At 32.3% G+C, this 22884-nt stretch overlaps 2 protein-coding genes and 1 pseudogene across 5 annotated transcripts in view; 2 read left to right on the forward strand and 1 right to left on the reverse strand.

Annotated features, from left to right (window-relative positions):
- Positions 1-1799: 1799 nt before the first annotated feature.
- LOC139489980 (putative nuclease HARBI1 pseudogene) lies at positions 1800-2162 on the forward strand (annotated as a pseudogene).
- A 534-nt stretch (positions 2163-2696) lies between these two features.
- On the reverse strand, positions 2697-5084 carry LOC139489981 (uncharacterized). The gene is made up of 3 exons (XM_071276833.1): positions 5081-5084; positions 4614-4874; positions 2697-3109 (listed from the first exon to the last, which is right to left on the reverse strand). Exons 1-3 carry the CDS (start codon positions 5082-5084, stop codon positions 2697-2699), a joined length of 678 nt encoding a protein of 225 aa, XP_071132934.1.
- A 5450-nt stretch (positions 5085-10534) lies between these two features.
- Positions 10535-22884, forward strand: part of LOC139488421 (netrin-1-like) — a 40050-nt gene continuing 27700 nt past the window's right edge. The window contains exon 1 of one of the 4 annotated variants that reach the window (XM_071273990.1): positions 10535-12395. In XM_071273990.1, the coding sequence (XP_071130091.1) occupies positions 11357-12395 (1039 nt within the window). In that variant the 5' untranslated portion in view covers positions 10535-11356. The remainder of the gene's footprint in view (positions 12396-22884) is intronic. The other 3 variants (XM_071273988.1, XM_071273991.1, XM_071273989.1) reach the window with 3 other exon arrangements.

Below are 22884 nucleotides of genomic sequence, written 5' to 3' on the forward strand. Positions count from 1 at the left end.
TAACAGACGTATAACCAACCCGATTAACAGACCAATCGCCCATATAGCCGCATATTCAATATAGATTAACCGACCAATCTCTCGGTTAGCCGAGTGTCGGCCGTGACATTTTAACTCCACATTGACTTTTTAAACAGTATTGTATATATAATAAATATTTTTTCGGAGGTCGACAAATAAAAGGATAGTCGAACACGTCTCCCAAATTTAATCAAATGCACATTTTTTCACATATTTGATTATTTTTGAGAAACAGCAATTTTTATTGGAAATTTGTTTAAATAGTGGTATATGTTTTTCTGATGCAAGTGAAGTCGTTATATTTATGATTCCATAGAAAAAAATTAATGATAAGTGGAAACGACTGCTATCTATAGTTACCAAAGTTTTTTGTGGGGTTCGTGTTGCTCAATATTTAGTTTTCAAGTTGTTGTGTGTGTACTATTGTTTGTCGTTTTCTTTTTGAGCGATATACTACTGTTGCCTTTATTAATTAGCCATGGCGTTATCAGTTTATTTTCAACTTATGAGTTTGAATGTCCTTTGATATCTTTTACTGGAGATAAATGAACTTTTGTACATATTTTTAAAACATAAAAGCCCGAAATTAATTGAGAATTGAAATGAGGAACATGTCAAAGATACGACAACCCGACCAAAGAGCAGATACATGTACTAGCCGAATGCCACCAATGAGTCTTCAACGCAGCGAGAAAATCCCGCACCCTTGGACCTCAGTTTGCCCCTAAATAGAAGTGTGTACTAGTTAAGTGAAAAATAGGCGTCATACTAAACTCCAAAAATATAAATGAATTAAATATATTTTCATGGCGGCCATAATCTAATGGTTTTTTTTAATATAAATTAAGTATTTGGGTTGGGATTTTTAGTGTTGATTATTTGTGGAAATTGCGAGACTCAAAAGCTTCAGAGAGGAATTTATGTGAAAACCGGATTAAAAAAACAAGAAACACGCCAAAGTTCCATCATACATCACAAGGTGTATTTTTTTATAATTTAGCTTTTATATTACATTTTTAACATCGTAAAATTTCAATCCTGGGGCCTGTTTTTCGAAAGTATCTTATAACTAAGACATGTCTTATGATGGTCTTAGAACATGTCATAGTCGAAAGATAAGTTTTCGAAAGTGTCATAAGTTACAATATGTAATAACTTTTATCATAAACTTAAGACGCCTCTCGACCTGACTTATGATTATCATAAAAGTTACGACATTACGTGAAAGAAAGAATGTGGCTTCTGTTTACATGCACATTCGACAACGAACTGAAAACGAAATCCGAAACAGGGTCTTCCGAGACAGAAACAACCCATTAGATTATATGGACGTTGAACAAATTGTACGTAGATATAGATTTTCACGCCCATTGATTTAGGGGCCAGTTGAAGGACGCCTCCGGGTGCGGGAATTTCTCGCTACATTGAAGACCTGTTGGTGACCTTCTGCTTGTTTTTTTTCTATGGTCGGGTTGTCTCTCTTTGGCACATTCCCCATTTCCATTCTCAATTTTATCTTGAACTTTGTAGAATGTTTGAAAATGACTTAGCACGGCCAACAACAAGATCTCGTGCGTTTCCAGTATCATTTCAGATCATGATAGCACTCAGGTTTAATGCCACTGGAAGCTTCCAAATGGCAAATGCCGATGTACTTAATATATCAAGGCCTAGTGTATCTAAAATTACAAGTGATGTTACCTTATGTTTAAAGAGGGTTTGTAGGAACTATATAAAGATATCAACTGACGAGGCTGGACTGCACAATATAATGAGGGATGGGTTTCTATGAAAATAGAAAAAACTACCATTCAATTAACGTGCAAGCAGTGTGTGACTCTAGTATGAAGTTTTTGAACATAGTCGCAAAATACCATGGTAAAGAAAATGACTCTTTTATTATGACCAATTCAAACATTTATGAATTATTTGACTCGAAGGAGATTGGCATAGAATGGCTTTTAGGGAATAGTGGCTATCCATTAAGACCATGGTTGATGACTCCTGTTCTAAATGCCAGTACAGAAGCTGAGGAATGCTATAATAGGGGATATATGAGGGCAAGATGTGTTGTGGAAAGGAGCTTTGGTTTGTTGAAGTCGAGGTTCAGTTGCATTGACAATAGTGCTGGAACACTTTAGTACGGAGCTACAAAAAGCTGTGACATTACCGTTAGTGTAGCAGTTCTCAACAATATGTGCATTAACCATGGCATTCCACTACCTCCAGATGAACATCACTGTGACCCTGGACATATAGCAAGGCAACAGTACATTGGACATATGCACGATGGTGCAACTGTAGCAGGAGACTTATAAATGGACGCTATTCCCAATAAAATACCTTTTCTGTAATATTTTTTGTGGCTCAATATTTTTATTGCTTTTAAAGCTTACCCCAAATACCATTGTTTGTTTTCTATATTTGAATTTTGATATAGTTTCTAGTACTACATGTAGTATATGGAGATGCAAACACAATCTAAACTTTCGTGTTATCATTATGCGACTTAAATTCTTCAATAATGACATTGTGAATGGATGTAAAACAAACGATAATCAATAATTTATTCTGTAAATGTTAATGATATACCTTTTAAATCATACAACGCAATGAAAAGTTGAACACATTTTAAATACTCAACACACATAACTACAAACACACTTAATCAAAAATTAAGAATCACAGCTGCTTTCTGACTGATTGGTAGCCACACACGAATTAGATTTCTGAAAGAGGGTTGGTTGTGTCGTGCGTAGCTCTGCTATTTGTAACTGCTGTCTTGACAATTCCAAATTATATCTGCCCTTTTCCATTTCCAATTTAACCTTTTCTATCTCTAATTTCTGCATCTTTAAGTTGTACCTGTCTTTTTCTACCTCGTATCTACTTTTTTCTATCTGTAACCTTTCTCTCTCTACTTTGAACCTTTCGTTTTCAATTTCAATAAGGCGCAAGTTTTCATTTTCTTTCTGAAATTTCTTTGCTGGTATGTCCAATTTTGCAACTTTACTTGAAGATGGCATATCCTGGGTAACTATCACATCATCAACAGCATCATCATCGTCTGACGAAATAAGAGGAAATGCTGAAACAAAACAAAATGAGTATTTTATTTCAAATAAACAGATAAAAAGCTCTCTATAAATGATGTGAAATATTTTTTTGTTTTCCGTTGATCAATGAAATGTTAAGATTAAAAATGTTTATAAACTGTGCGTTCTAACACTAATGTGTTATTTGGCCTGTCTCGCTGAGCTCTATGGTAACCCGAGGGTTGATACAAGCTATGATTAGTGTTAGAGTGCCCTTACCTTCCTACAAGGTGTCAGTCGCAGCTAATCTCGTCTAGTCCCAGATATCAGGCGCATTGCTTTGCTCGTTCCGTGGTGAGAGAGCTGTCCTAGAGGAAGAGGCTAGAAGTACCCAACTGTTACGTCATGTCATGTGGCCCTTCGGATCCCTCGGTGATGTACCAGTACCCGTGTGACAGGTTGGGGAACCCCCTAGAACTACGGGGCAATTACACTACAACACCATAATAATGATAGAGAAAGGCCATTCTGTATACATATACCAAGGGGGAAACTTAATGCAAAGCCTTTTTATTTCATAGAGATTTTTGTTATAAACTTTTAAATATAGATTATTCACTTGTGTTTCTATGATGTGCTAGCGTTTGTTGTTCACAAAAGGTTCTGACCAACCTTAGAATTCCAAATAAAACTCTTGTTGAGTCGAGCGCACTCTAAAATGTGTACTTGAGTTGGTCCCTTTAAAATTTAGAGCAGATAACCCTATTTAATTTGATAAAATAATTTGTGTTTTATTCAGGGGCGGATCCAGCCATTTTAAAAAGGGGGTTCCAACTATATGTCCCCATTCAAATGCATTGATCGGCCAAAACAAAAGGAGGGTTGCAACCCTCGGAACCCCCCCCCCCCCCCCCCCCCCATTTGGATCCTCCAATGTTATTTCTATTTTGCAAGAAAATTAGGCGGGAGAAACCCTTTTTTTATTTGATATTTCTTTAGTATTTATGGAAAGAAATTATTCAATCATTGATGTTTCAATATCTCTGCTGTTTAATAACTCGTTAATTAAGTTTTTTCAATATAACCCGTAAGATCCGTGACCCAAATTTTGTATTGAAATTCCGTGTCCCCAAATTTTGTATCGAAATTTGATAGGACATTGATCCATGTGTCGTTTTAGGACATCCATACTCTTCTATTATGAACAATTTACCTTCCTTTCACGATATAGTTTTTGATGGAGTTTTTGACAAGAGTTCTTCTAACACGAGAATACACGATTTGATTGCCAATGAGACAACTACCCATTACATTTCAAATGACATAGATGTAAGTATGTGTCGAAATAAGGCCGTCAACAATACCAAATCTCATACCGTCTACTAAGCCTAAACAATAAAGAGTTTTAAAGGAGAAAACCGAAAGTTTGATAAATAAACATCAACAAATATTGGTTCTTGCCTTCAATTTGCATGGCATATTTGCCGCTGGATGTTACACAATCAACAATCGATCGGTTTGTCATGTTGTTTATGCTTAACAAATAACTGTACATACCTTGTAAAATGCTGGAACTTGAACATGACAACTTTTTTGACTTTTCCGGCGATTGAACGGAAGCACAAGAGTCCAATTCCTCAAATGAAGCAGATACACAAGTGTCAATACTGCCTTCAATTCCATTGATAGGAGTTTTCCCAATTACCCCAGCTACCTTTTCTTCTACTGATGATACTGCATTTGGAGGAAGACCAACACCAGTCCGTCTTTTATTTTCTGCACTAGCTTCTTCTTTGTACTGCTGACGTAACAGGTCCACTTTTTTCGAATCTCTTCAACTGTTCTGAGGTGATCTGTTTCATTGACTGCATTCATCTTTGAGCAAACAGCCTCCCATGCTCTCTTTTTTGCACTGTTGGTTGCTGTATTTGTGAGTCTGTTGAATAGTAAGGACTTGTTCTTCTCGACTTCATCAGTCAAAATTTGTATCTCTTGTGACGTAAAATTTGTGCTTCTTTTCTTACTCATGGTTACGTATAATAAATATCTAAATTATTTATTTCCTTTTATATAGAAGTTCAGTAACGTATTTGTACGGGTATTTCGTTAAGCGGGTATTCGATGTACCAATGCTTAAAAGTAATAACAATTAAACAACACCTCATGTATAATAGTATACAAGTGGTGAGACTTCAATAAAATATTGAATCTGTATAATGATACATGAACTTGAATATCTTCAATTTATTATATGTATATAAACAAACTAGATTCAAACATATAATTAAAAAATATATATTCATAAATAATATTAATGATAATAATTATTATTGTCATACTTATTTTTCCGTCTATAGTTATTTTTAACATTTTTTATATAATTATTAAAAATAACGTAAATATGTCCTCTTATGACATATCATATAATAGTTGTAAGATGGTCATAAAATATGTCCTAAGATATTCTAATGACATATCTTATGATACTTTCGAAAACCAGGCTCCTTGTATCTATGATGAGTTAATTGTTTTACATTCAATTTGTCATATCGGAGTCTTTTATGGCTCACTATGCGGTATGGGCTTTGCTCATTGTTGTAGGTCGTACGGTGACCTATAGTTGTTAATGTCTGTCATTTTGGTCTCTTGTGGACATTTGTCTCATTAGAAATCATACCACATCTTCTTTTGTATATTATATACAGTAGAAATTTTATTCGTTTTTTTTCAATTCGAAATACGATTCAAGTAAATATGTGAAATCAAGACGTATGCACTACTCAATGATGAGTAGTTGTGTACACGCATATATCCCGATGAAAATTGCTACCAGTCACTGAAAATTGATACTATCTTAATGACTTGGAGTCATTTTGATTGTCATCATATTCACACCTTGTAAAAATAACAATGATGTAATTATTAGAGATCATTCAAATATTATGTGAATATAATAGAATATAATTAATTAACACCCGAAGATATGTGTATGAATGGGTGGGACACCTAAAATTGTTATCATTCGAAAATAAATTACGTATAGGGCTATTAAAAAAATTTGAATAGAAAAAAAACTATATTATATATGAAATTTGAAGAAGACGATTATTAACGTTGACTTTTGAAAATCAGTTTAAAAAATAGGACCAAATACATTTGTAGTTATATATATTTATTGTACTTTTGTCATCATTTTATAAGATCCACCCACATTTTGTCATGCAAGATACATGTATGTTCAGTCTAGGTGGCCGAGTGTCTAAAGCTCATGACACAGTGCAGGCGATGTTGTCTCGATATCCCAATAGCGTGAGGTCGAATCCCGGCGAGGAAAAACAAAAAAAATGCTTCTGCAAATTTGTAGATTTAACACTGAGCTTATATTAAGAGTGTATACTAAATTCATATATATGTAATAGGTAGGATCGGTTGGATAAGACAAAAAAACTATCGTTTGAAATTAGAAAATCCTTAAAAGAACGGCCACATTTGTCAAAGGGTTGTAATTTGTCTAAAATATAAATTTAATATCAAAATGTCTCATTTAACGAAGCACTGACTACTGTTCAGTCGACCAGCAACAAACCCGCGTGAGACTGGGTGCGTTGGTGCAATGCGGTACATTCGAGACCAAATTGAAGAATGCCAAGTACATGTAGTTGTATGAAGTAAATCGTGTATGAATTAACATAACATCACACAAGAGCTTAAACGGAATTAGATGATACATTTGTCACTTGATTTCTTATGAAAGCCGAGGCTCTGTGTATGTGCATGCGCTTGTAATAGAAACATTAACTGCTTAATGCCCTTCAATGGCGACATTATGCAGAACTTAAATCGAATATATCAAATAAACGACACGCTTGAAAAGAGCAATATCTATATATATAGGAAGATGTGGTATGAATGCCAATAGAACAACAGTACTCTCCATCCAAGTCACAATTTATAAAAGTAAACCATTATAGGTCAAGGTACGGTCTTCAACACAGAGCCTACTAATATGTTTTCGGCACTCCCTTGACACCATTTGCGAATAACGTATTGAGGAACGATGATAATCTGTCGGAAGGGGGCGATAATAGGCTAACCCATGTTAAGGGAGAGCAATATCTCTTGATCTTAAAAGACACCCTTGTAGATTTTAAAAAAAGACTGATGTCGTTTCCAAATCCATAATAATAAAAAAAAATATGTTTAAACTAAAAACAATTAAATTCAAATATAGAAAAAAATTAGTTGACTAAATCTTAGTAAATTTACAATGCCTCCACGTCACAGATAAAAGTCAGATTGTGAAGGTCCTCGGTTTGGATGAAAGATCCGACATAAGTCCTTACATATTAGATAAGTTTTGATTTATCTGACCCAGGAATGGTGAATAATTTTTTTTAGAAAGACGAGATTTCGAGCTGGTTATAGATGAGTTTAAATCTGCATTACTTTTTGCAATTTTCGGTCTAGAGTGGTATTTACAGATCGTAGTTCTTTTTTATTTTTTTGTAAGCTTTATATTTTCTGATGGAGACTCAAATTAAAATAATGCTGCTCGAGAGAAAACAAAATCGTAACATCACGCCTCTAACAACAATGAAAAACTCCTGGAAAAAAGCATGTCTTAGCACGCGTACAATATGTATGTATCTACATATCCCAAGTCAGGGGCCTGTCATTCAGTGATTGTCCTTTGTTGTTGTGTTACATATTTGTTTTTCGTTCATTGTTTTGTTCATAAATTAGGTCGTTAGATTTTTTGTTGGAATTGTTTTACATTGGTCATTTCGGGGCCTTTTATAGCTGACTACGTGGCATAGGCTTTGCTCATTGTTGTATACCGTATGGTCAATTTCTGTGTCATTTGGTCTCTAGTGAAGAGTGGTCTCATTGGCAATCATACCACATCTTTTTTTAATCAATCAGTCTTCCGTGCACAGAAACCTTTTCATTGCATGTCTAAACCATGTGTTGTAGAGCAAAACATTAAAAAAAACTGTCGTAAAAACAAACTTCTTACTTAAACAAGGTCATATAATTTGGGAAGTAATGTTAACCTAATACCTGCTACATGTATACTATGCAGAAAACTAGTTCAGGTTGCCAGCGCTGTTGTTGAATAATTAAATGCTACATGATTACGCAAATGCGTAAGACAAACGAAAGACAGAACCGTGTTTACGGAAGAAGTATGTATAATTCGTTCCAAGCACTCACTGTTTGAAAATGTCTTAAAATATCACGATACTTAATATCGTGTTATTCAATTTACGCATTAACAACATTTTACTGAAAAGACGTGTTGTATTATGTTTTTACGAGAAATATTGTATGAACAAAGAAAAAGATGATGTTACTGACGACTGTATTTTTTACATAGTTTGTCTTAAACCTCGTGAAAGTCAGCTATACAAACAGTGAACAGAGGTGGATTCAGGGGTTTTCCAGGGGGAGCGTCCCCACTTTTGTTGGGAAAATGTGGTTTGTCGGGAATCATTAAAGCATGGCTGGAGCGGACCTTCTCTTCGGCAGTCAGAGGGCCCTCTTGTGAATATTTCTAGATCCGCCACAGAAAACATATTTCTGCCAACTGTATAAATGTTGAGAATTGTATACGGCTTTTGACTTTTTTGTGAAATTGAACTGGAACCGAGTTTGAAATTGATTTTTCACTGACAAATTTTACATGAAGCAGGACTGCAGCGGGCCCCCTCGTAGAATTTCAGTGTCCCACTCCCCTATTAAAAATTTCAAGAACCGCCACGGAAAACATGGACATGCTAACCGTATAAATATTGTGAATTATAAACGACTTTTGACTTATATATAGTCATCAGTTGTGAAATTGATATGGAAGTGAGTTTGAAATTGAATTTTCACTGACAAATTTTACAAATATATATATATATATGTCTTTTTTGTTATGTTCAGTATCACTGATTGCATATTGAGACTTTGACCCAATCGTTTACCTTGTCTTGTGAAATTTTCTAATTATTTTTATTTTTATTGTGCTGAAATCATAGGTAAGGATTGCAGGCGAACGTTGTTCCAGTCGACAAATTTGAGACTCGATAACGGCCGTCTGATTTAGACATTTCGAAAATTAGGTGTTTACCTCTATTTTCAGTCTTCTCTACATATATCGATTTACTATTTTGTTATACATGTAAGTATATAAAGATAAGTTATAAATTACATGTATTGTATTTCAGAATTATGATGCGTTCCATTTTCCTTTTTTATTATTATTATTCATTTATCAACGGCCTTTGGATTGATCGGACTTGAAAATTCACCAAAAATAAAATGAGTTTTCTCCTCTGTTTTAAGTCTCTGTTTTACCACATATTTTGAATATTTTTACCATCTGAAATTGCATATCATTTGATTGCTTAGTTGTGGTTTAAAAACCTTTTACCTATTGGAACTTTCCTGAAAACTCATGACAGTTCACCGCCAGTGAGAGGTACAAAATCCAGGGGAGGGGGACAATATAAAGCATAATATTAATAACGACAAGGAACTTCTATCATTTTTAATGAGTTTTCTGTTATCTTTTAGCCATCTTAGGATAATTATACCGTGCTTAAAATATATGGTATAAGTGTAATAGGTAATTATATGTTTTGTTGTATTTTATTTTCTCTTGATTTAATTATAACATAAATTATAGATGCTGAAAGTATCATTATTATGCATTTAATCGTTTTCTTTTCATTTGTTACCGGTAATTCATTTTGTTAATCATGTCGTATGTACTCGAGTTTCAGTTCCATGTACAGCTTGGTCAGTAACTGTTGATGTAAAATACCCTCAGACCCAAATTAAGTTTCCTGCGCACCAGGAGCAACTTACCTATACATACATTTACACATATCATATACTAGTACTGTTTCATTTCCACGTATATTATTCATTTATTGAGTTCTTTCTTGAAAAGAAATTTCTTTAAATCTTCATATTTAATACATATTTTTGTTGTTGGAATAACCATGTTACATGCATAGAAAGTTCTTCTAATTTGCATGATTTTTTAACTTATATTTCATGCAAATTATTAACCGTTTGTAACGAATATTTTCTGAACTGCTAACATTATAATGCATTGTAATTGATTTTGATATCCGATTTAATTTCCATTTAACTTTTTTATTGAAAGTTGAAAACTATATAATAATTTGGAATATTTTTCTCCTTTTACTTTTCATCATCCTCACGGAATTCCTTTAAGTCATATCGCTGAACATTCCTTCAAAAACTTAAGTAAATTCTTTCCGCCCTTAATTCGAACACCATAGCAATAAGGAATCTGAAAACGAGACAAGGTTCGTTATAATATATTCTTTAGTGAGCTAAATCAGCGTACATATATTCTATTCCTTATTATATATCTCTAGTTACATGTTATCGTCACTGACAAAAACAAACATAAGATAATATGTTCAGATATAAGATGATTTAAAACGTTGAAATGTGATGCCTTTTCCGTTTCAACTTTAAACTCGTATTAATGCAAGAAAAGGGAGATTTTAATTTGAAATATTAGAAGATACAGTTGCTTCAAATCACTGCTAAGTAAAAGTTTTTTTGTCATTCTGTTTCAGTTTTTTTTCTGGAAGTTATCCAAACTTTTACGTTTTTGCTTATCAATTTCTTATCAATGGTTAAATTATCTTTTAACACCTTTGTAACAATGTGAATAAGTCTTAATTAGTAACCAATGATGAATTAACTGAATACAAAGGTGGGCGGAGTCATAAGTTACAATAGCCAAAAGAATTATTTATAGCGGTTGATTGATAACATTGTAGGCGTGCCTAATCATGGCGAGCTATTCTTACTGTTGAATTTGCGAGTACTACCTGCCCTATAGATTAAGATTCGTATTAATGGAATTTCAATATGATTAGAGAGAAGAAAAATGTTTCTTGAATTCACTTCTTGAGCAGAAAAATTGTAAGTCGCCATTTATACGAGTGGACTCGGTTATATGGTGTTGAGTTGTCTCTGAACTCTCGTAGCTTCGGAATATCTTTTGACTATAGACAACTAGCTCTGACAGTAATAAAGTGATGGATTTACGCTGATAGAGAAGATGATAAGATGATATTGAGCGAGAAACTATTAACATAATGCTAAATTGTTTATTTAACCAATGTGTGGTAAAGTGAGAGAATCATAATACTACAAATTTTAATAATCGACTTGTGTGATAGATGAAACATAAATTTTAAAATACAATGTAAAAATTCCGATAATTTTCAGTAGTTTGGTTTGCTTGTGGATTATTTTTTATCAAAATGAGATTATGGGTATTCAGAGCTTCCAGACTAGTTTCAAAAATGTTTAAAATATTCTTAATACTGTTGTGTGTATGTTTGCGGAATGTTTTAACTGGATCATATATGAATATGTTTGAAATTCAAAATACTCCACCAGATCCTTGTTATAACGAGCGGGGAGAGCCTACGTTGTGTACTCCAGACTTTGTAAATGCAGCCTTTGGAAAGGATGTTACAGCGTCAAGTATGTGCGGTTCACCGCCAACTCGTTTTTGTAAATCAACTACGGACAAAGATGGTAGAGTTGTCCGGAACTGTTTTATTTGTGATGCGAATCATCCAAAACGTATGCATCCGCCATCATACTTAACAGATCTGAATAATCCAAACAATTTAACATGTTGGATGTCAAACACGTACGTACAATATCCTCAAAATGTAACTTTAAAATTATCTTTGGGGAAAAAATATGAAATAACATATATAAGTTTGCAATTTTGTTCTGCAAGACCGGATTCCATGGCACTTTACAAAAGTATGGATTACGGGAAAACCTGGGTACCATTCCAATATTATTCTAGTAACTGTAAGAAAATGTATTCCAAATCTCCAAGAGCATTAGTAACAAAAGCAAACGAACAAGATGCGTTATGTACTGAGGAATTTAGCAATATTGAACCCTTAACTGGGGCTCGGGTTGCTTTTAGTACCCTAGAAAAACGGCCATCGGCGTACGATTTCGACAACAGTCCTATTTTACAAGACTGGGTGACAGCGACGGACATCATGGTAGTGTTTAATAGACTGAATACATACGGAGACGAACACGACGACGAATCAGCACGAGAAAGTTACTATTATGCTTTGTCGGATTTTGCCGTAGGAGGCAGGTGCAAGTGCAACGGTCATGCATCTCGCTGCATAACAAATCGTGAGGGTCAATTTGTGTGCGATTGTAAACATAATACTGCAGGATCGGAATGTGAAAAATGTAAACCTTTCCATTTTGACAGGCCATGGGCACGTGCTACCAGCAGAATCGCAAACGAATGTGTCGGTAAGTACAAATAACTTGTAATTATTTTTTGCAGTATCTCTTTAGCAAATTATGTCATCAATTTTAACTATTATAGTGTAGGTAAATACAACATTTGGCTTAACATATAAAAATACTATTCCTGCATGTTATAACGAGAAACCTGGTATTTTTGTTAAATCTTTGTTTCTCCGATAACTTTTGTGTCTTAAATCCATTGCTAATCTTAAAACTGTGGCTTGTTTACCATCAGACTTAAAATGGGTTGATTCGTAGACGATTGCCATGGACGAATAACATTTTTTCTCTCGATTTATTGCATGAATTTTCCGTTGATAAATGTACCTATTTAGATAATTCTGTTTTAACTAGCAAAACAGTTTTAAAGCAATATTTTGTTACAATATAATGTATTAGTTTTGAAAATAGTGATGATATTTTAATGCAACAACGATAGATTTATGCCGAAACATAGATAAGGAATACATTAAAGCCAAGATAGGTTGCAGAATAGAAATGGTATCCAAAACCCTCTGTTAAACGTTCTTAATAGATGCAATATATCACTTTCGTACTATGTAAAATTCTTAATATCTGACTGAAATTAACATTTGTTTTGAGGTTAAGAAATATAAAAAAATAAATAATTTTTGATGGTCTTAGCAGGTGTTGGGTAAATTCCATACCTTTTCGCGGATATACATTTTTCAATTTTATGCTTTTTATTACTATTTTACAACTGTTTGATTGTATGCTAATTTTGGTGTACATTTACATTTTCAAATTATTAAATATTTCCATAAATTTCTAATAAAGTCTATAAAGAAATAAATTAAGATTCCCATTATTGATACCAATCTGCTAAAGTATAGATAAATTCTTCACCATTCAAATGTCATTAACTCTTAATCGCTGAGAATGCATGTTAAACATTACGAAGTTGTTTAATGCTTAGCTCATGCCACGTGTGCACACTTTGAAATGCAGTACACAAAAGTATTGTCTATATACCACCTATAAAGTTAAATTGATTCCCTGAAAGACATTCATGAGAAATTTATGTCCATTTTAAACAGGTCATAAATATTTAATGGTTGTTTAGACATTATATAGACCATAAACACAAGTCAATTTTTATTCTTTATTGTCCCTGATATGTGAACTTTGACACCGTGCGCAAGTTTAAAGCTAGCGTGCATGTAAATTTCCTAAATGAAATGCATATTCTTATTTGACCTATGGTTAATTTTTTGGGAAGAAGGTTAAGAATAAAGCGTTTATTGAAACACTTATGCTTTTATTCTAAAAGAGAAGGTCAAATTAAAAATTTCAAGCATGTGCCCTATTAAAAGAACTTTGAAGATGTTGGAAAATTCTTAGATCACATTTCACATTTATGTAAATATCTTTGTTATTATGTGTCTTTTAATCGCCTGATACTGTGTCGTGCTCAACAAAATTATAAAATTATTTTCGCTGATTCATTTTTGCATGTTCCAAAACAATTACCCTAGTAGAAATATAAAATGGTTTTAAGCGTTCAATGAACATTTATGAACACATTGAAATATAATCCTAATAAAGTTCAATAAATGGTGTTTTATTTCTCATTATCTTTGCGATATTTAAGGATTTGTACGCGTTTACTTGTATTTTATATCTTATGTAAGACAATAATATTCGACCATCGCGATGGATGCCGTGGCTAAAAAATGTCGATGTTTTTCTCTATATTTCCCCTTCCATTGACATTTATACAGTACTTGTACGATTGGATAATATCAAAATATTTCAAAACAAACATACATGTATGTTCTTCTAATTTAACGATTTTACACATTCAGAAGTTATACATAATACAAGATTGTTTATAAAACAATACATGCATTGACTTTTTTAATTATTATTATTTACTCATATTTTAATTGAGATAAAAATTATTGGAATATAATACTATATAGTAACTCATGGGTACGGTGTCTCACGACTTGTCACCATGCTTTTGATATTACAAGACTTTATGCAATTTATGTTATTTTCCTTTTTTTCTAAATAGAATTCTGCAAAAACGTTTTTACAAATACCATCAAACTTCAGTCAATTCTGCACATCCGACAAATAATATTTCAGATAAGCGATCAAAGCTCTATGCACGTGCAGTCATACCGATGGGAAAATACGCTCTAGAAATATACCGGAATTTCTTTTTCAAATTAGTAAAGGGAAATTTGTTTTTAATAGGAATCGAGACTTAAGCTTGTCAGTTCTAAAAAGTGAAATAAAAATAAACTTTTCTAGGTTCTCTTAATACCTTGTAATATTTTACCAGTTTAAAAGTATATGTTCGAATACTTTGAAGTTGAACCATGCAGGTGTTCTATTCTTGTTTCATACTTCTTCGTCTAAGTTTATTTTCTAACCGCATAACTTCTTCGCTTATGTTTAGATAACTACATCAAGTGGCTTTTCTCACTTTCTATAGTATTAAGGAATTAAACACTTTCTTTTTTCACACATTGCATATGAAGCATAAGTTATATTTTTAATATAATAGAGAATAATTGCATAGGATAAATTTTGACATTAATCTCAAACATAAATCGCAGATTTTTAATGAGTTTAGGATTATTATTAAATGTTCAAACTAAAAGCATTAATAAAGAGAAAAATGTGAAGGGTTGAGGGATTATTACACAATTAGGAAAAGTCGTATTTTTGGTCTGGTTAATGGGCTTATCACACCTGCTTTAATTGCAAAATAAACCTCCCTACATAGGTGAGATCATACTAATCGCTTTTTTGGTCAGGTATGAATGAATGGAGGGTGTTTAACAATATCGTGGATTTTGATCCGGTTTACGTCTGGTTTAATTACTGGCTGTAATACCACCTTAGGTGACCACTTACAAGACTTACTTTCAAAATAAGTGTCAAAAGTATCACCCATGTCTTTTCAAATTTGGCCGTTAATGGGGTAATTAAGTGTCCGCTTAGGGCAAGTAGGACGTAATAATTTGTCCAAGTGATGAATTGAATTACAGCCATAATAGTTCTATCAGAAGCGAGAAATTGCGATAAAAATCGAGTTTCCAGTACATCAAAGCTCTGTTTAGATTGCTGGGTAATGATTACTTTCTCGCTTATGGATAGAATTCTTTAACGCATTCTATAATCAGGTCCGTCAGCCTATTAAACAACGAAAATGACAAAAATAATTGTTCATAAGAAATATTTCTTAAGTCGTTTATCTGATATAGAAAAATTATGTAACTTTTTTCCCCTAAAGAACCAGAAAAGCAACTTGTCAAAAGAATTAAAGAAATATTGTGATGCTTTATCTGAATAGTATGCATTTGTTCCAACTTACTTCTGTTTGTGTATACCCGTGTTAAAAGCTACTAAAAATACGGTCAAGATATATACTACTTTCATAATCTTTTTTGTGTTATATGAAATAGTTTCTGATTACAATTACGCATAAAGTAAAACATCTCTAGCTCAAATCATTGCGGAAGTTTCGCTAACGTATTTGGGGAGGGAGAGCTCTTTTTTGTGAAGAGCACATACTATTCTAACAACTGAATTGTCCGGCAGGAGAATAGAGCCTAGTTTCAAATAAACTTTGTACAAAGCCGATCAAACTAGGCTTCCGATATGAACTTTACCTCTTTGAATACACATATTCAAATTTAACTGAATTATTTGGAATTGTTCTTATTCCTACTCTAAAAAAAAATGGAAATGGGCCACCTTCTCAATGTTGTAAAGACTTATTTGTCGTATATTCAATTTCTGAATTATTTAATTAGAATATTTAAAAAAGAACTATCATTTCAAGTAAAATTAAAATATACACGAAGAAAAACATTTTACTACCTCGAAAAGAAAGAACCATGTATTTAACCAATTTGAACCTTTCAAAACTTGAATTTAGAAAAGAAGTATAATTCACAACTACTCCCCTTAAATTGATCGAACGTGACTTTTCAAACTTTTTTGCTTTACAAATGTACTGGCTAAACTTTTTGTGGGAATTGAAGATATTTTCCAAAGTATAGATTTCTATTCATGTATCTGTTAAAGTAAATATCCAAGTATAAAAATTATAGAAAAACCTTAACGTGTAAATATTGACTTTTTTCCTGTACGGTTTCAATAGAGTGCCTATCTGTTAATTTTTATCATTGAACATATAATTAATTTTTAAAAGATCGGTTTATTCTCATTCAATACGAGAGTACTCATTCAAATTTAATTGACTGTATAGTAGCTATCTTTGATATAAATTTACATCAACAAATTTTTAACAAGTAACAAGAATCAACTGACTTAATTTGATATCTTGTACTATGACGAAGTTAAATGTATTTAATTCAAAAACATTTAAACTTGTACACACATAGTTCCCCGAGTTAATTTACACAACATGCTCTCGTGTACGATGACTTGTCTTATTATTTTAACGCTGATCTAAAAAATTACCATGATGCTTATGTGAACCGGTCTTAATAACTAGCCGTGTGAGGTTAGATATTCATTTTGAAGATGGTCGTGAATAAGACAGTAATATTTGTCACTGTCACTGTATGTTATAGGCAGTAAAAATCCTGTCATTTTCTATTCTCGAATTAAGACTCCAGAGCATGGAACTTCAAGAATACAGAGCAGAAATCAGTCATAAAATATTTATTCCTAAATGGTATTTTAAAATTTTTAATTCGAAATTGTCTAACAAACATCTACCCTGCACTTTCTTTTTAAACATTTCAAATCAAATTTGACAATGGATTTTAATACATTCTGTACAAAAACACATGTACACGTTCTCCGTGGCAGTTAGCGAGATGCATAAGAAACAATAAAATTCATCTTTACATTTGATAGATTTTTTTACAATTCAGTTCTATATACAAAATGTACATTATATGAGTAAGGAATGGTACTCATGGTAAAACTAAAATAATAATCACTATAGAATATAACATTTTTTTGCATTTGTCATAAAACCAATTCATCAAAATGTCGGAAACCATTTACACAAAACTATACTGTTATATAATGATAAAATAATATAGACAAAGCTGCGATTACTGTATAAAAATGCCAATGTCTCGCTATTTTTAGACGTGTGATAATGGTTGTTACTGGATCGTTATTTTTTGCTAATTTCATTCCATCTGTTTTTCACTTATCTCAGTTAGAATGAGATATATAAGTTTACTACGCTTCGCATTTTAGTCGAGAAATGTGCGTGTTCATAACCCAACCCTAAGGAAGCACGTCACTATAGTATCTCTCCACCACAAGGGCTTCTGTATATAGTATAGAATCTGAATATGTAAAATATTTTTGACTGTTTAAATTTATCGAGTCTTTAATTCCAAACCATCTTATATATAAGTAAGAGTTTTTCTATCGCAGAACACGCGTGGAAACATACATGTACAAATGTATATACTCTCATTTAATTCCATAAAACGCCATAGTTATTCTTACGATTTGCCTTAAATCACTTTTACATCAGAATAAAATCATTGACCTTTCATTGTAACATTTTTATTAATTCAATATTTCCATTATATAAGCCTGGCTGTATAATGCACGATATAGAGACGATGAGATTTCAAATAATAGACACATTTGTTCAAGTTTCTTACACTATTAATTGATTCATTTCTTACATAAAATATTTAACCATGAAACGGGAAGATTTCCTTAATGAAAATGAGATATACTTTTTATATATAGTAATCTTGGAAATAAAATCCGTTTTAAACAAAAATTGTGGAGAATTTCGTATGAGGTTAATATATATATGAAATTATCTAAAACACTAGCCGATATGTGTACCCTTTCTATTATATTATTTTAGCCTTACTTTGTTTATTCATTTATGCAGGTTAAAAACTATCATTGTTAATGTGTTTAATGCAAAGAATTTAAGGCAAATCAATAGATGATCGAAACAGTAGAAATATCACCAAACTCTTTTCGTTCAAGAGTGCTCAGCTATACAAAAGTTTCGATGCAAAATGAAGAAGGGAACATTAGAATGAACATGCATATGAGGTGCATTCCTCCCAGTTAAAAATACATTATACATGTTCTAGTTACGAAACTTCTCACTTTGAGAGAACTAGATTTGGAGTACATCTGACGTTTTGTACTATTATCTTAGGTCTACAATGATGGTAACGCCCCAATCAATTTGTCTCTAGCTGAGAATACTAACTCCGATATTATGAACCATTGTTGTAAAGATATCTATTCATATCTAGATTCAGTTCAGGGGTGATCTCAGTAACCTTAGTAGAAATATTTAATGCATAGACATGTAGCGAGTAGATAATTTACAAACAGAAGTGTGTTAACTAAGAGAAGCAGATATTTTAACTGTTTTATTACTTTTATTTTCAACCAAATAAAAGGGGGGGGGGTAATGTTTTTTTCATGTTTATTACAATTTGTTTAAGTTTTTTTTGTGATTCTTTATATTTATCAAGTTTGCTATAAATAAAATCTACAATCACACGAAAAACTAAACTAAAGAATGGAAAAAGAAGATAACATAAAAAATACGGAAGGAATTTCGACTCAAAATCCATAAAAAAAAATCTGTCTTTTGCCTGCTTGTAGTCATTTAAAAATTGTGAAGATACACCGTGCCATTATAAGCATTTCGCTTATCAGTTTTGTTTTATTTTTTTTCAATATTTTTTCTAAACTTAACTGGAAAGATCTGCCTGCAGTCTGTACAACACCTGCATGCATTCAGATATGTTCGTTTTACACGTGTTTACATATTGTTTGTCTAATCAAACATCACTCTAAACAGGTGGCCTTGAGTACTCGTGCTAATTTATAGTTCCAGGTTAAAAACAAAACAAAGAAATACAAAATAAAACGCATCATTATATTTTGATTCAAAATGGTTTATTAGAACCAAGACAAATATCTTGACACTGAGACATCAATGACTCTTATACAGACCTCTTGAAAGTTGACACGCGGTATCCGGGTCTGGCGTTAGCAATATGCGCATAAGGTGAAAGCGCATAAAATTGTTAAATTGTTTCATTTTAAGCTGCATGCGGTGTTGACATTATGAGTGTATATAAACGTGGAGTATCATCTCCTTCACTATACTCTGTTGACCCAGACTTGTAAGTTTATTTGGTCGATATTATTTGATTGTATGTATTGAAGTATTTGACAGTTTAGTACCACTTTGTATTGATAAACCACCGTGTAAGGTGTTGAGTGATGTTTGATTAAGATATCCCACCATACGTGCCTTATCATCATACCAAATTTATACTTAACAAACAAATCCTGACATTAAACAACAACATAGTGTGGGATTTGTTTCACTTATATCTAATACAAAAACTTATCTTTATTTGAGAAGCACTTTCAATAGATTGTCATTTATTATCTTAAGAATGAGATCACCTTTTCTTGATCATCCAAAATTTCATTCATAAAGATTGATGGGGTTTTGACCTTCCAGTTTTATAGGTTCTGTGATGTGTTTGTATGAGGAGAGAGATGCTACCGTTGAATAATCTTGGCTAGCTGTTACAATGTAGGCCATATCAGAAAAAATATTTGTAATATCTGCGTAGATTTTTTGTAAACAAGATATGAAGTTTATGTATGTCTTAACTTACACAGTGAAGTGAATGAATGATAAAAGAAATGTTACAAGATCAGAATTTATAGAACATAAATTTTTGTATGCAGGTGTGACACTACAGTAACGTGAGCTATGTATGAATGTATAGACTTGCTACTTAACCCTTTATTTTTGGTAGAGTTCTTCTTACTAACTGTAAGTCTTTTTTATTGAAAACTGCCAATATTATAAAGAAAGCCCTTAGATAGATCTAATGGAATTCCTTTGCTTGTGTCAAAATAATGGACGAAACTTAGTTATAAAAGAAAATTTGTAAAAGGGGTTTAGATAAAAGGAAAACATATAAGTATAATGAACATGTTGAAAGTCTAACATACTTCATTCTATATCTACTGAACAATCACATAGTATATATTTACAAGGCCTGTTGTTGTCACATTGCAGGTTAACAAAGCCCGATGCAGCCACATTGTGATAGTCGAATATTTTAAGTCTAGATATCAATATCAGTGCTTCCTTCAGATAGAGGTGGGTCTAAAAAAATTGGTGATGAATTTCCCATTCATTATAAAAACGAGGGCACATTTTACGTGCTACCGACTAGTTAGATAAATTCCAATCTCAATCTTTATATTTATGATAACTAACACTTTAAGTGTGTGTAAACAACAAAATTGTTTTACAAGGGATCGAATTAGACAGAGGAAACATTTCATTCCTGATATTTTAATGCACAAAATACGTAAATACGTCAAAAATAGATTACGCCCGTTTTTGTAATAAGTTTAGTTTCTAATGAAAAGTGAGAAGTGTTTAATTTTTGAACTTGTGATTCATATACAGTACAAGAAAAGGATGATTTTTTACGTAAGAACATATGTTACAAACGTTTTGCTGAAATTTTGGATAAGGTGAAGTTAGGTGGATACACGTTAACAGTTTAACATATTCCAAACCAAAAGCCATCTACATGTATTACGGAATGTTAGATTTTTAACAAGTAACATAGTGCATGTACAGTCAGTAGATGAAAGTTGTTGAATATATCTTATCCAATTTTAAGCCGATGTTTCTATCTACGATTTTTCTAGTTACAAAATATTCTTTAATCTCTCAGAACCCTTTTTTGTTTCATAGTCATTATTTTTCAAGAGTTCACTCTTTATCGAATTAAAATCAGCTCAAAGTGTAAGAAGTCATGCTTTTTATAATAGCAGAAACACTACTTTACGGGTTTGTTTCAACAACTGTAAGCATTCTTTGCCAAAAGTATTGTCTATGGTTGGGTTTTTTTCGGGTATCTTTTTTTCATTGATGATTGAAGATATTGCTTTTCAGAACGTTTGGTGTGTGCAAATTCATCAGATAATTAAGGGGAAGTACTTTACAAACCTGCGGAAATTTATCCCCGTGTATATGTGTTTGGGCGTCGGTAAAATAGTTGTAAATTTAAATCGAGCGCTTTCTCTTAGACACATTTGTTGTTTGCTGTATTCTCTACATATATACCGTTAGTACTGACCTCTCCATTTGTGTACACAACGAGTCGTTTGAAATCTGTTGCGTATTAATGTATGTCCCTAGACAGGAAACTTCTGACCATGCATGGCTATCATTATTTCTGGATTGAGTCTAGTAATCTGCAAAATTATTACGTTTTCGTAACTCAAAAAACAAAACATAAAAATCTGTTTAACCAAATTACGATATCACGTTAGAAAACTTCACATATACTTGAAATGTTTGGCTTCGAACAGAACAAGGTTGCGTAAGTATAGATACTATTAATGTATACCTTTAGACTGTCATTTTTATCGGCTGTCTAAATATTTACTCAATAGGCCAATGACCACTATAACAGGTGTGAACAAGGCATATAACTATTTAGAATGTTTTAATTTTGGAGAATTACAATACATTTAAGGAATTATAAAATTTCTTTCTAATGTGGACCGATTTTTTTTAGTAACAACTTTTAGTTAATTAATCCCCAACTTAATATCATAATTTAACATCTGGAACTAGTATAGTTTGAAGAAGATGGCACCCACACAAAGTATGACCATAAATTTCCACAGATAGAAACATATGTGTCTAACGAGTTCGTTAATTGATAAAAAAAAACAATCATGATAAATGCGTTTTCGAAGATGTCGAAAACCCCAAGTAAAATTTTATTTAGTTTCTGCATGTTGAACTGACAGGGAATAAGTCTGCAGAAAACCCGATTAAATTTTACAAACACACCTTGATTAATTGAGACATTTCAATTAGGATAACATTGTTTAATTAAGCAAGTTAGAGTAAACCATTTAGTGATTTTAATAAATGTAGGTGAAGGGTGTTATGGGAAGATACAGCCATAAAACACCATTATGAAAGCTGGACAAGATAACTTTTTCAACATGCATGCGGTTTACATATTTACATGGCATATTACAAGCTTTCATCGCTTCTTGTTTAAGGAATATGTGAATAAACTGAATTAAATTTTCAAAAACCTAATTCATTTTAAGTCAAAGACACCAAACACTACCATTTACAACTGAACTGCAACAGGTACGTTTTCTTGAGACTGTAAAACATATACTTCTTAACAGATGAAGTACCCTTATTATGGTAAATCGAGGGAAGAACAAAGGTACACACGAAAAAAAAAAAGGACAAAAAAAACTCCTTGGAAAAAAACTTATCAGTTTCATCAATGAAAAAAACATGTACAGTTAAAACAACCTTTAAGTATACTATATCTAAGAATACTCGAAGCTACTGAAAGCAAACTCAAAGCACTTAATTAGTTTTTATATGAACGTTAACTTCAAATTATATTACATATTCGTTTTGTTTTAATGCTCTTCAACTTCGGTCTGGCCT

Source organism: Mytilus edulis, chromosome 9 (genome assembly GCF_963676685.1).
Source record: "Mytilus edulis chromosome 9, xbMytEdul2.2, whole genome shotgun sequence".
In the NCBI taxonomy this organism is placed as follows: domain Eukaryota; kingdom Metazoa; phylum Mollusca; class Bivalvia; order Mytilida; family Mytilidae; genus Mytilus; species Mytilus edulis.